The following is a 15,455-nucleotide window of genomic DNA, read 5'->3' on the forward strand; positions in this document are numbered from 1 at the left end:
TGATCTTTGGATTCCTTCTATTTAAATGCAGAACTGTTCCCTTACATTGACATTAGTTGTCATCTCCTGCTAGCTCTAATTCATGTCAGCAAATCAGTTTGTTCATAATTTTTTTTTTTTTACCAGAGTGAGAGATTCCTAGTGATTTAGTTGAATATCAGTGGTTTTCCAACCATTTTTCACTTGATTGAAATGTCACATTACGTTTGGCACTTCTGTGTACTTAAGGACTAATAGTTCTCAGAAAAGCAATAATATGATATATGTTAACCACTGAATCTGAGATAAAACATTGCTGATTGATTATTGATGATTTTGATTATAATTTTTGAATTTTTTAAGCCATTTTAATTTTTTTAATCCATTTGATTTGGACATGCTTGGGGGGAGAATGGAATTAGTGACATTATCTGTGTATTTAGCAGTCTAATGTTATTCAGATGATATTTGAGACTGCACTTTTATGAGAAGTAAACTTTTACTCAAAATCTGTTTATTTTCTGTAGCTATTTGACCTCAAACAGGATTTTTGAAACTTACTGGTGTAATCTCTGTGTTAGAGATAGAATTGCTATTAAGTATAGATACATCTAAATTTCTGTAAACCTGGAAGTTTTTTTCAGAGAGAACATGCTGTTGTGTGTCATTAATGCAGTTTTTATTGCACAGAAAAAACACAACGTATTTCAATTACCAAGAGGCGTTTTACATTTGAAGTAGCAAGGCATTAACTGGAGGGGAATTTTACTATAGTAAAATTAAGCCCTTTTTTAGAAGTATAGGATGTGCTTATTTTTTTAGGTCTCAATCAGTAGTAAATTTTAATATAAGCTGAGGTAAGCAAAACTTAAAATGAGATGAGATCTAACCTTAACCCAGCACTTCATTAAAATTTCTGGTGAGATAAATGAAAAATCACTCTACTCCTTGAGTGTCTTAACACAAAGATTCAATTAAAGCACAAGCTCTCAATTAATGTAAAATACAAAATTATCAAGTGCAAGCCGTTGTTAACATACCCTAGTCGGGGTAACTGACTAGGAATTACAGTCTTTCAACAAATCTGTGATTCTGTGCAAGTATATTTAAGTTTTAAACAGATAAGATGTTTACAAGTATTTTTTATTATTGAAGCCTATTTTTGGGAAAGATAGTACAGGAAGGGCTTATGGATATGATTGTCTGGTAAGAAACACTGGAGATATAAAATCTGTGAGTGAAATAGAAAAGAAGGCCAGCTTTGAGATGTGGGCATGGCAGGCAGGAGGACGGTGATTAACTGGAGATAGGTTGAAGGACAGAAAACAAAAGGACCCGAGAATGCAGCCCCTCTCCACCCTGCCAAGGCATCAAGGAAAAAGTAGATAAGAAGAGTAGTCTTTAGAGTTTAGAATATAGGATGATATGGTAATTTAGTAGTTCTCACAGATTGCATGCAAAGTTTGTAGGTTTTGTATCTTGTGCCTGTTGGTCACTGTAAATTAGAATATTCATCACAAAAGGAGATAAAATGTGTTGGAACAAGGGCCTCGCTTTCTTCTCTTCTTGCTCTCTTTTCCTCTTGCCTCTTTGCCACTTCTCTTGCCCGCTCTCTCCCTCTGCTTCTTCTTCCTCCCTCTCTCATACTGCTCTGACCCCAGCACTCTACTTAACTCTCTTACCCTTCTTAGCTTTTTTACCTCCCTTACCTCATCCCCCCCGCTCCCTCTCTCTTTGGGGCTTCCCTTCAGCCGAGGCTGGTGGCTGAAAGCAGCCCTCTTTACCCACAACCCTTGCAGTAAAACCATGTGTTTCCAGAATATCTCAGGTCTGCAGAGTTCCTTGTCCCTGCCGTCCACGGATGCCCCTACAGCCTATAAACTCCTAGTTAAGTTTTTACCCTTGCTTTACAAGTACCTCACATTTTGATAAGCATGTATACCTGCTCCTTTTGTTTTTCTCGTAATTCTAGGTAGTTGAGCAGCTGATGCAATTTTATGTAGAAGGGAAGATAAGAGCATGCTTGTATTCTATGCTAAAATGGTTTTCTCTGAAAGTAATATGGCTAGTCATGTATGAAAGTATAATTGGGTGATTTAGAGCAGACTAGTTCCCTTTTCTTTTTAGTCAATTCTGCATTGCTTCACTCTAATTCTATTTTTTGTATTTAGCGATAACCTAGCTCTGATACATATGGTTTAAGGCAAAATTTGTTGCGTAAGTTTCTTTAGAAGAAAACGATACTGGGGAGGACTGTAGTTAGCAGCCTGTGTATTTTACCATGCTGTGTAAACAACAATGAAAATCAAAATCAATGATATCTGAGTTACAACAGGTAAAGGAAAAATAAAATCTGTTGGCATTGAAAAGGAATCATGCCTGTTATCCAAACCTATAAAGCAAAAAAAACCCTTATGACTTGCATTCCACAAAGTATCCCAGTCTAAAGTATCACAAGTATATTTAAGACATCAATCAAGGAAAGGCAGAATGTAGTTGGGAAGTGGTTGTATGGATGATGGGTATATTAAAAATGCCCTACTTTATTGCTGATTTACGTCTGTAGCTTTGATCAGATTTTATTTTGAGTACATACCTCTGTTATATTGAATTTATTTTTCTGTTCTGGTGTGATAATTTATTAGTAATAATAATATGTAACTTTGTATTAACTCCATTTTGGTGGTGAAAAGACCTTATTCAAATATCTGAGTATAGATACAAATATGTGAGTATAGAAATTTCTTTTGCAGAACTGCATGGCTACTAGATGAAGTGCAGATTCTTTCTCAGTGACATTCCTTTGATTAAAAAATCATCCTAGGAATTGATGATGGCTTTGTGATGAAGATTTTACTCTTACACTAAAGCAGTGTATTTGGGCATAATGGAAAAAGGAAGCTGGGCACTCTTGTTTTTAACAATAGTTTTCAGTTAATAATGTAATATTTTAGTTTACTGTCCAAATGTGTGGGTAAAACAATGTTTTCTTAAATTATTGATTTCATGATGGTAAATGCTTCAATTTTGTGGAAAAAAATTACTGGTTTGTGCAGATGTTTTGTTGTGATAGATCTATTATCCAGCTATTAGAAGATAAATGACTGATCTTTTCCACTTTCCTTGCCTCCAGAAAATTGAAATAAGAAGGGGAATATCATTTGGGCTGTATGATTAGGGCAGGTGGGGTGGCCATTAATTTAAGGGAGAAGAATCTTGGCAGCATGGGCCAACTTGCACTGTATTATCAATCAAACCTCGATGCACTTCTTGTGATGACCCAGCACTCTCAGGTTTTTGCAGCGTTAATTAGAATTCATGACAAAATAGATGCAAGGAAACGTTTTGTACCCTTCATAATTTTATAGAAAATTTATTGTTATTAGAGGAACCATTTGCTTAGTGTGATTTTTTTCATTACCAGCTTGTCAACTAGCATAGATAATCTGGAGAAAATATGAACTCCATAGATTGGGTGTCACTTTTGTTGATGGTTCATATAGTTTACCTTGGAGCACAGCTAATGGCTGAAGTTCATAGCAACAGCACAGAAAAATGTGGCACCTAGTGGAAGACAAATGAACCATGTTTATTGCTTTAATATAAAAAATACATAAATGGAAAGCAGCATTTGAATTTGATGAGCTCATTGCTAGTTTTGTTGGAGTGATTTATATTTTCTCCTTATACTTAAAGCTACTATTGACACAGTGAGATGGAAATTAACTGACTGTTTTTTAGAAACTGATATTTTTTGGTTCTATATTCTGATTGAATCATTTTGTTTTAATTTTAAATACTTTTATGGAATGTTGAGCATTTAATAAACAAAGATTATTAGCTGTTCCACTGATGTTTAGATATATAGTAGGATCATACTGTAGGGGAAACAGTGTAGACTAGAAAATAATCTCTTATTAAGAAAGCATTAGGAAATTTTCTCAGAGAAATCCGCTTGTTACCACTGCATTTTCAGTCTGTCACATTCCTACTTTTTTCCCACTTTCAAATGAAAAGCCTAATTTTAGAAAAAACAATAATGGGGAGAGAGGCATGATCTTAATAATGTCATAATGGATGGCTATTCCTATATGAACTTGTAAATCTAGAGACTTGCCACAGGAATAAAATGCTTGTTTACCCATTGCACCTCTTGCATTTCATAGCAAATGTTCAATTTTTTTACTGATGTCTTTTAAGTGTTCACAAGTGACAGCATGGTCATTGTTAAATTGAGGAGATGGATAAAATTTGAAATTTTTTAGAATTATTATTTAGAATTTTTGTATTTATATATTCTGTAATTATTTAGAATTTATATATTCCACTTTGACACTTTCTTTATATTAAATTGTTGTGTTTTACCCATAGTTACTGAGCTTTTAAAAAGCCAACAGTGTTTATAGGATATATTATCAGTTTTAAATGATCTGAGTTAGTGTTATATGTATTTTGTGTCAGATTTCAGACTAAATCATATCCAAATGAAAGAGAAATACTGCAAAATGTGTGTACTGAACTACTAGGAGTAAAAGACAAGAGTACTTTCACTAGAATGACTGTTGGAAATCTGTGTTGATCTTCACCTATGAACCTAAAAGGGTATTTTTAACCATTAGGCAGTGATTATTCTGATAGTCATAAACTGATGTGTGTCAATCTCTCTCATCTCTGATATGAAACAATGACCTACAAAAAAATCTCTCTGTGTAGTCTTGAAGTATTATCTCTTTCTTCTAAAACTTCAGCTCTATAATGTTGTTCTCTGCAAGCTGACTTTACTTGTAGTTCAGAGTTCTGCATCCTGATACAGGGTCTTCACACTTTTCCAGTGGGAAAGCTTTCCAGCTTCTGTGGACTAAACTAATACGTGCTCAGGACAGATAGTGACTTTTTTGGGAATAACCACTGCCTTCTGCTGAGCTTTGAACATCCACTTTGGCATCAACTTGCCACTGTTTTTAATTACAGATAGATTACTGTTGCAGCACATTATTAAGAAGAAAGTTTAGTACAACAACAGATAAAAAAGAGCTTTTGATTTTATGATACAGCAAATTATTTTAGATGTAAAGTGTATTTAGCTCTATCAAATAATCAGATTTTGCTCCCTGGAATGAATTGCATTCTTGTTGGGACCAGTGGGTACCAGTATGTGGATGAGGCTGGAGACAATAAATGCAACTTCACGTTTATTCTTATTGGTAATTCATAAAATCCCCACAGAGCCTGAGACTTGTTTAGCATAATAGCAAGTCTATCTTCTGAGCTGTTTTCTTTCAATTGTAATGTTGAGCGCATACTAATAAACCACATGTCAGCCAAATACAGGGAGAAAAATGTAACATATGAATATCATTGTATTTAATATTTCTCAAAAAGTACCATTTCAATAAACTGCACTTCTATTTAATTGCTTACTTTAAGTCATTGGGGAAATTATAGAGGTTGAAATGCAGATCCCTAGTGCTCAGATAGAATATGACATTAATTTGCTGCCAGAAGGCTATACTGCATGCATGCTAACTGCATACATATCAGCTGCTTCATATAAAGTATCATCATTTTAGTTATTTGACTTAACATGTACTCTGACACAAAACAAATCTTAATTAAAGCAATTAGAAGGGAAAGAACACTAATCCCAGGCACACGATTATATGTCCTTATAAGGCATGGTCAGCCTTTGATCTTTTCTCGCAGTTAAAGTACCCTCCTGACAGAATTTTAACTGAAACCCCAATATATATTTCCTCCCGTTATTTCAAAAGAAAATACCTGGGCAGAATATTTCAGTAATCTTGAGGTGTTAGAATGTTGATAATCTATTTAATTTTCTCATAAAAACAAAGCTATTTTGGGGTCGTAGCATGATGATCTTTGTGCATGAATAAAGAGATATTTCTTACCACGGCAAAAAATTGTGTGAGAACATGGCAGGATATAAATTATGCATTTCTGCAACTATGTAACTGTTAAGGAAGTGCTGAACAACATGCAGATATTTTGCATTCTTTGGAGAAAAGTTCTAGTCTGTTGCTGATTTTTATGCCTTTTTTGAGATAGGGGAGTGGGGAGGAGTGTATTCATGAAATTCTAAGTATAAAATTTTCTGTGGCAGGTAATTTTGCAGTATTGAGAGAGAAGTTTGAATTCCAGTAACACCTAGGGAACTTGGCCCAGCTCTTCTTTACTTTGATCGGGCCAGTGTTGATAGAATCCCAAAATGTCTTTCTGGGCTTATGTTTTATTTCTTGTTGGTTCCCGTTACTTCTGAGTTAATTGCAAGGTTTGTGTTAATTTATTTAGAAGCTAAATCTGTAAGAAAAAAAGAATTATGCTTACATTGCATTGTGTCTTCAGGGCTGGGAGCTGAGATTTATGTGTGCAATAGAAACAGCGAGTGTTTTCTCTGTTCTAATAACCTTACCCCAATTCTATTTTAAATAAGATACCATTTCTGTGGGCTTATTTTTTTGTTGTTATTGTTTTGTTTGTTTTTGCTGAATAGAAATAATTTGAAATTGCTGAGAATTGATATTATTCTGATTCTCACTTGTGGTCTAACTGTGGACCTAATACTGACCTTCTGATTTATATTTTGTTTTCTAGCTGGTGGCTGGGAGTGTGGTGATGGCATTTGAGGAAGTGTGTCCAGATAGAATAGATCTGATTCACAAGAACTACCGAAAGCTCTGTAACTTGCTGGTTGATGTGGAAGAGTGGGGTCAAGTTGTTATAATCCACATGTTGACTCGGTATGCACGTACTCAGTTTGTAAGTCCATGGAAGGTAAGCTTGCAACTTCCTAAATTACCACTTTGAGCCTGCATTCTGAATAATTTCCTTTGTTGGATTTACTTAGTCTTTTAAGATGCATTTTTATGGAGACTTTAGTAAAAATAGAGATCAAATACATAAGTCTTAGCTCTCTAAGATTTCACTAACACAAGGCATCTATCTTTCTTTAGAATTCTTCTTCCAGGATATAACTATTTCACCCTGAGGGCAGCAGAGAGACTCCTTGTTCTGTGGTTCTTTGAGCCACTTGCTTTTTGCTTTAGACAATTTTACATGAGTCAAAACTGGAAATGTTTGTCATTCTGTCCTGAAACTGGGCAGACTCTGCTTATATTGTTGATACCCAGTATCACTGCATGACATACACTACTTGTTTAGGCTTTGTAAATGTGCTGAGGCACCATGTGAAGACTTGAACATATGTATCTGAAATGTGAAATTTAAAAAAATGATGTGGTTGTTTTAATTTATATTGTGTAAATATGAGTATGCTTCTAAAAATTTATAAAAAAAGGTGTTAAAGACACAATTTCTGGCACTTCTTACAGTAAAAAAGGGTGTAGCTCAAGAAATTTATGCTGTTAACATTGTTTCAATTGAGATCTAACTTTAAATAACAAATAAAAAGACAGAATACTTCCGGAAAGAATTGTTTAAAATTGCTCCACAGCCCGGGTTGTTTGTGGGGATGTTACTAGTGTTAGGTTTTACCATTTAATTTGAAACCCATTCATGTTTAGAAATGTACATTTTAGTGTAGATTAGTGTCATTTATAAGTAGCACATTAGCATTTTTTTTAAAGGTTTCTTTTTCAATGTTGGAAAAGGTAATGACACCAACTATCACTCTATCACTGACTTCTTTTTACTGTCTTTTAGTATCTTTGCCTGGGAAAAAAGGTGGAAATGCAGTGCCATTCTGTGTTAATATATGTATAATTTATTGTGTGAAAATAATTATAAGGAGATATATTTGGACAAACAGTTCAGTCTGATTTAGTTTACAATTATGTTGACGACTCCTTAAAAAACAGGGATTATAATGAATATAGCAAAAATAACTATAGTCATATAGTAGAAGTAGAATCATATTTGTGTGCTCCTGATTACATTCTGAAACACCCTTTTTTCACTTTTGATGAAAACTAAATTGTATGTAAGAACACATCTTCCCAGAAAATTGCTTAAAATAAGGAAAGTATTTTTAGATAATGAGACATTTAAGTTATATGTATTCCTAATGTCCTTGAGGCAGTGTTTATTACATGTTGATTATTGGAAGAAGGCAACTTGCATTCTTTTTTCTGACATTTAGAGAGAATCAAAATTCATAATCTGCTTTACCAGTCCCACAATATGTTTCAGCCAGTTTTAGTCTGTAATTGGACAAAAGGAAAGTTGAAGAGGAGTGTGACCTCCTGTCTTGGACTGAGAGGTTGGAGATCTTGATGGGATTTGGTTTCTTTAAGACTCTTAATTCTTTTTTCACTGAAACTGCATGGATGACAATTGGTGCTGTGGCTTCTGCTCCAGGAATGTGAAAGATTGTGTGACAATACTGCCTATGTCAACCTAAAATTAGTCATCAGTAGTGTAGTATTAATAACACTTTGTTTTCACTTTCAAGATCTTCAGTGTAAAATTTAGTTTGTATACCTACTCAGCAATTTAATTAGCAGATTTTTTTTTTTGTGGTGCTAGTTGAAATGCATGCCTTTGTCAATACATTCTTAAATGAACTCATCATACAACAGGCCATCTTGTGCAGTAGAAGAGATTTTTAATTTAGTTTATTTGCATCATTATGGATCAGTATTTAGGCTGTTTATATGTAAATGTATGATTTGAGGAACAATTAAGTGTTGACAAAGTAGATTGCAGTCATATCAATTGCAGTGCGTTTTCCATAATTTTTCTAACTGACATCTTTGATGATAAATAGTGGATGCCAAGTCAAAGCCGATTATACAGTGCACTAGGAATTCATGGTGCTGTCAGGGAGAAGACCGATTGACTTTAAATTTACATATTAATGAGAAGATTTGTTAAGAGGGTGCTTGACTATAGAAAATAACAGCATATTTATAGGGCACGACACTTTATAAATAAAGCTGATGCAGGAAAATGGAAATTAAACCTATCAGATTAATAAATTCAAGGCTGCTAAAATGCATATTTGCATTTTTATTCAGTAAAATTTTTCCTTACTTTTTGAGGAACATATGTTGCTTTTGTTTAAGTTGAGGTAATTCCTAGCAAGAATGGTGTAATATTTGGAACTGATTTTTTAAGCATTTAGAAATCTAAAAGAAATTTTGGATACTCACCAGTTACAGAGAAAGATCTTTTTTTTTAAGCAATATGCTTAAAATTGTTGCAATTACCCGTTAACCAAGACTACTTAGTTTTTTATTCCTATTTCTATCTTCCTTGATGGGTGTAATTTTCAATTCTAATTGTGAATGAAGTAAGGAATAATGTCCTTGGTTTATCCTATTTGTCTTAAAATACTTGGAGGTGCTTTTTGAGTAGTTACATGCAAATAGCAGTTTCAGAATAACATTTTTTCTGTATGAACTGTATGTATTCACCTTTAGCATGTGTTAGCTGAAATGAGACAAGACACTGATATTCTAAAGTAAAAATACCTGCTTGGGACTAAAACCAGCCAAGAACAATTTCAGGTTTTCTGGGAAGTAAAATACTTGATGGCAGATAAAACTGTGGTTTTAAGCTTAAATGTTTTGTCCTGCCCTTGTTGCAGAAGTTGTTGGGACTGCCAAGCTGTTTGTAACTATCTCCTTAACCATAACAGTTTGCAGCCCAGTACATAAAGAGGGGTAAAATAAAGCTGTTGGTAGTTTTCATGAATACACTGAGTTGCAGTCTAGGAGTTCAGGAATTGATTTTCAAGCTGTTCAGCCATCCCTGTTTCTGCAAGGAGATGATGAGGAGGTAGGAACTGCTTCTGCTGTCCTTTATTTTTGGATTACCTAGATTTATCACAAAACTTGTGTGACACTGGGGAAGGCATCTTCTAAAAACAGGTGAATTGATCAGAAGTTTCAACAGTCTTTATATAGAGCAAGATGGAGCTAAGAGCTGTAGACTAGAAAATCATCAGTGACTCTCAGGGCCATTCAGCTTCATCCCAGACAGTTGAAGGTTACATAAATAAACTGTCTTGGTGTTCCATAATGATTGGAAAAGAATGGTGAATTCAGATTGGTCATGGGCTTCAGTCTTACAAAGTACTTGTGAGGAGCATGTCTCAGGGTTACATTTTTGGATTAATTATTGAAGTATTGCTCAGTTTAAATTGCTCACAATTTAGCACTGTTGTTGGGCTGGGAGGGATGGAAGGAGAAATTAAGCATGAAGAAAATAATCTGAAAGAATAAGGACTTTTATGAGAAAAACATTAAGTATTTGAATGTCTATGTATCTAAAGGCATGAGTCATGGAAAGTAGCCCAGCTCTCAGTAATTACAGAATAAAACAGATTGAAAATATTTATTTTGATTGATTATTGTGACAAAATATTGAGGTCCTTTCTGACCTCAGCTGTTCTGTGATCTCTTTGTCTTTTGTTAAATGCTTTATGTTTCCTGCTCTTACAGTACCTTCTCACAGATACTGCTCTTACAATATCTTTTAGTTATGTGTTCTTAGTGTATACCATAAAGGTCATGGTTATGTCTGATGGAATTCAGTGTCTAATGGCTGCTTAAGACAGCCCAGCAATAGATATTTTATTTTTTTTGTTGTTCTCTGTGCTGGGGTATGCATTGAGGGAACTGTAAGTGTGAATGATGAAGCTTCAAGCACTGCATAAAGAAAATAGTGTCCATCCTTTACTTTTGGAGAATTTAACAGTAATGAGCATCCTGAATCAGTTCTGTTGGTTTACTGCAGAGCTTCAGAAAAATTCTGAATCCTTTGCTTAGAAGCTAAGAACAGGAGGGAAGGGTATATTTAGGGTAATAGCCTCCAGGGTAATATACCTCCAGGTTACCTAGATAAAGCAGTAAAAATGAAACACATTAAAATACTTCAAAAATATTTCATATGTAAATAATAATTTAATAATTAATCAGCCTGAATACACCTTTCCCTTCTTTTATTTTCCAATTCAGTTGAGGATCTACAAGTTTTATTATGCTCTTCTGCAGTAAGGAGGCATAGATGTGTATTAAAGAAATATTCAGAATAGCATTCAATCTTTAAGGATAAAATTAACCATGATATAGTATGAATTATTTATTTAACATATCATCTCAGTGAAGTTTCTTTGTAAATACAGACCAGGTGATATTCTTGCTGCTTTTTAAATTTTATTTTTTCCCCTGCCCTAAAAGACTGTGAGACCAGAAAATTCTCTTGACCCTGAATTGGCTGCTAAGAGCAAAAGATTGAATTAGGAAAACTAGTTTATAGTGAAGTTGTCTTATGCTGCTTATTTCTTCCTTTTTTTAGTATATTCATCAGGATCTTCAGTGTGAATTGGAGCAGTGTGGATTCAGTTAGTTTCCTTTTTTGTCAGAGCACAGTACTCTCTGGCCAGGTTCTTTTCGATGTGCATGAGGTGGGGTTAATGTTTAATATGAGATTCACTTATATGATATTTAGTGAAGTGTTTGGGCCATAAAATGAACTGGCTAGCTGTTTTACTGTTACGTCAGTTTTATTTTTTCTTTTTGTGTGTACTACTTAGTAAGATGAGAATAACTTAGTGCATAAATTTATAACAAAAAAACTACCTGAAGCTGATTGTGGAAAGTTTGGATAAAAAAATTAATCCAGCAGAAGAAAAACTAAAAAGAGGGTTGAATTTTGGGCATATGAATTCCCTGATTTGTTTTGCTTTGTGGCTGCTCACCACTTACTGTTGGAATAACAGAAATACAATCTGCAGATAAAAATGCCATTTATTTTTGCATCAGAATGTATTGTTAATCTCTCTAGGCAGGTTCTCTAGGATATGTGTATGAACTCAAATTAAGAAAGGAGCCCTTTCTTTTCCTACAAATTTGACCAGCAAAGTTTTCATGTTTCCATGCAGTATTGTAGTCTCATCTTCTTGACTGAGGCTGAGTCTCTTTTTATTATCTAAAAATAGTATAAGAGGTTTTCTAACCATCTCTTGCAAATAAGGTGTTAAAATTGTTTCTATCTCTGGTGAGATCATCTTCTCTGACTTACAGAGATAAAAATTAATTGGAAGGAAACAAATATTTTTATAGAATTGTAAGTATGAACTGTGTGATTCCTAATCAGTTTTCATCTAAGTATTAGATGTGGCAAATCCTCATCATCTCGTGAGCCACTAAAGTTTCTAGCTTTAATTTTGGCCATTTGAATACTATTTGGTCATAGAAAATTATGTAAACTCTATGAAATGGATGTTATGTTAGATTACTTTGAGACCTTCTGGGATGCCAGAGTACTCATGAACTTTATTTTGGGCATCTGTCTGTAGAATATTACTTGGTCTAGTAACTTCTGTGGCCATTTCATTATTGTACCAGGATCTTCTCTGGATAATAAAAGAATTGTAAAATAAATCTGTTTAGCTACTTTGTGAAAATAAACCTTTATTTAATTTTTTCTGCTGTGTGAGGGAACATGTGTGTGAGGTCAGATCTCTGCTCTGAGAAAGCTTTAGTCTCCTGAGTCTGAGCCTTTTTACTTCCTCTGTTTGTAATGTCGAGTAGAATTCTTGATTGGTTGTGGCAGCTCTCTAAAGTGCCATGGGGAATAGTAAATGTGAAAAAACTTCAAATTATTTGGGTCATTCATCTCTTTGATAATGTATGCACAAGTTTGTTGCAGCTTATGGTTGCAAAAGTACCAGTACCAACTACTAAGAAGAGTAGGGGTGAGGCTTGAATTATATAAACATATCCATTTATCAATAGAATAAATACACCACCAGCTGTTAGTGTGAGAATACCACTAATGTGAATCAGCAGATGTTTTTAGATGCTTTCCGCTTCTTTGATACTTAGGCATTACAATGGAGGAGAAAAAAATATTCTGTAATGCAGGATTTAATGGCTATTAATGATGTTTAGATGAGTATGCCAGACTCTCTGGTAAGGGTAGGAAACTGCCACCTTTCAGACTGCCAATCTAAGGACAGTTAGCATTCTTCAACAATTTAAGATAATTTTGTGTGTTAAAAATTTGAGTCTCCTAAGTAACATATTGAGCTATGGCTGTAGTCCAAGTATTGTTGAAATATTGGATAAATGTTTTAGTAGCTGTAAACAATCCTAAAGCTACATGAAAATGAAAATAAATATATGAATGTGTTTCCAGATATGGGAAATGTTCTCACTGAATCTACCTTTTAAAATCATGTAATTTTTTTCTGAGAGAAAAGGAAGTTGAGTTGCTTTGAGATGGTTTGATGTAACTGGAGGGTGGTGCTGGGAATACTAGAAAAGGAGGAGCACTGGTAGCTATTGCAGTTCTGTATAAGAACTGCACTGTGAATGGTGTGCAGTTCTGAAGAACTGGGACATCCCTGTCTATAAGTCATGAGAGGTGGTGACTGCTAATTCTAGAGCATGTTGTACCATCCTCTTGGCTGCAGGCTCAAATTAACTAACAATTAACTGGGTTTTTTTTGTGGTTCACTTACTGTGCCACCCTGGGGAAGAATATTTTAGTTCAGCAGTTGGTTCATATTTACTTACAATACTGATGTCTTATACTGCCTCTTCAGATACTTCAATTTGTATTAAATTTTAACCTGAAAAACAGGACAAACATTTAACCAAACATCTGAATACAAATTCGAAATTCCACTTTAATTTTTGGATTGAGAGTAAGAAGAAGTGAACTTTTAGCTAGGAGCCAGTGGTATTTTTTTTTCCCCTTCACCTTTGCTCCTTCTTAATTTTATTTTACAATGTTTAATTTATCCCTTCCTGTTCTTTCTCGTACTTTCTTATTTTTTAAATATACTTTAAATGTTTTTCTGTTCTTTGCATCTCTTAGTCTTTGCATTGTCATTGTGCCTTTTTCCCACAATGTTGAAAGGAAGGGTTTTTTCTTGGTAAGACTAAGCTATTTTATGTCTCACTTCTGTTTTGAGTATGAAACTGTTTTGAGTAAATAAAACTGATCTAAAAATCATAATGGATTGTTTTAATTCTATCTGCAAGTGTCACAGGACTTTATTACAATAGTGATTGCACATTTGAGGTTTTGGAAGAAAGATGTTAATTACTGCAGCATATTAAAGTCTTAGCACCTATTTTTAGACACCAGTCCTAGACTGAATTTTTGCTTAGAGAAATGAGAATGAACACTCCATCAGTTTTCACATTAGTTTGCTGTGAAGTTACTTAGCAGAGATGTTAGTGTAGTTGTCATATACTAGCAAAAAACTTAATATTCAGTGGTCCTCAGACCCCTACTTACACACATGTGATGCTCTTGTCTCAGAGGTGTGCTATAAAACTTTCATAAATATGGTTTTTCTTAAAGATGTTTAGGGTTGGAGTTTTCTTAGTTTTCATTAAGCTTTTATTTCATTACCTTGTCAAGTTTATGTTTAAAAATTAAGTTATTGGCTAAGTGAGTTTTTAAAAGCCTCTCTAAGGCTGAATTAAAGGGTTTTAAGAGTTTTTCAGGTAATAAATCAGTTTACATAGTCATATTGCTTCAGAAAGTTGAAGGGCTTTTTTTAGAATGAAATAAACATGTTCATCTGCACTGGGATTACACAGAGTATTGCATAGATGATAATATTATTAATGAACTAGAAATAAAACTTGATTTATATATTGTTGATCATATAACTTTTATATATGCTGAAGGAAGCTAAGAACAATGTCAATGAAAATGCCTTAATGTTAAATTCCACCTACCTTAGTCAGATTCTCAAGACTCACCTACTCAGGTGTCTTAGTTTCTTTGTGTAACTTAAGTATCAAAGGTCACTATTTTTAAAAATAGGAAGTTTTTTATAAAGACAGCTTTTTTGAATTGCAAGTGAAATCTTCTCAAACAAGTAGAATTTTATTGTATGTTCATTAGCTGCATTAAAATTTAGCTTTTCTTAAGAAATGTAAAAATGTTTTGCTGGATATGAAACATGCAGCTCCAGAGATTAATATCACAAAGTAAACTGACTTGAAATACCTTGAAAGTTCTTTTACTGAGAAATGCCTCGAAGTTGCCCTGGGAATTTCCATTAATATTTCAATTTTTATTAATGAAAGCATGTTTATCTCTTTGTATAGCTAAACTCTTAAAATCCACACATGTATTTGTGTGAAAATTTCTCATCAAAACCTCAAAGCTGAAGTAACAGTTTTCATTGTAATTTACTGGACTTATATTTTATCTTCTATGTAATTATATTAATATGTTACAATTTCAGTACAATTGTTACAGACGTTTGAGTAAATTGTAATCTGAAAAGTGATCCTTAAAAGAAGGTACTGTTTGAGTTCCAGTCTCTTTCAGTGACTTCAGTTGTGCTTAATTCTACAAGTCTAACTGAACCCTTAGGTTTTCTTTCTGATCTCTTTATCCAAATGGTAGTGAATAGACTATGGTTATAATTGAAGTAAAAATCATAATATATGAGGAAATCAGGGTAATATAACTATGATCTTGCAATCTGTTTTGATTCTTCATTCCATTGTGGTTCACTTAAC

General features: G+C 33.8%; 1 protein-coding gene across 2 annotated transcripts in view; it reads left to right on the top strand.

Annotated features, from left to right (window-relative positions):
• Nucleotides 1–15,455, top strand: part of AP3B1 (adaptor related protein complex 3 subunit beta 1) — a 155,437-nt gene that overhangs the window by 35,299 nt on the left and 104,683 nt on the right. For both annotated transcript variants that reach the window (XM_066340008.1, XM_066340009.1), the window contains exon 7: nucleotides 6,592–6,771. In XM_066340008.1, the coding sequence (XP_066196105.1) occupies nucleotides 6,592–6,771 (180 nt within the window). The remainder of the gene's footprint in view (nucleotides 1–6,591; nucleotides 6,772–15,455) is intronic.

This window comes from Sylvia atricapilla, chromosome Z, assembly GCF_009819655.1.
Source record: "Sylvia atricapilla isolate bSylAtr1 chromosome Z, bSylAtr1.pri, whole genome shotgun sequence".
In the NCBI taxonomy this organism is placed as follows: domain Eukaryota; kingdom Metazoa; phylum Chordata; class Aves; order Passeriformes; family Sylviidae; genus Sylvia; species Sylvia atricapilla.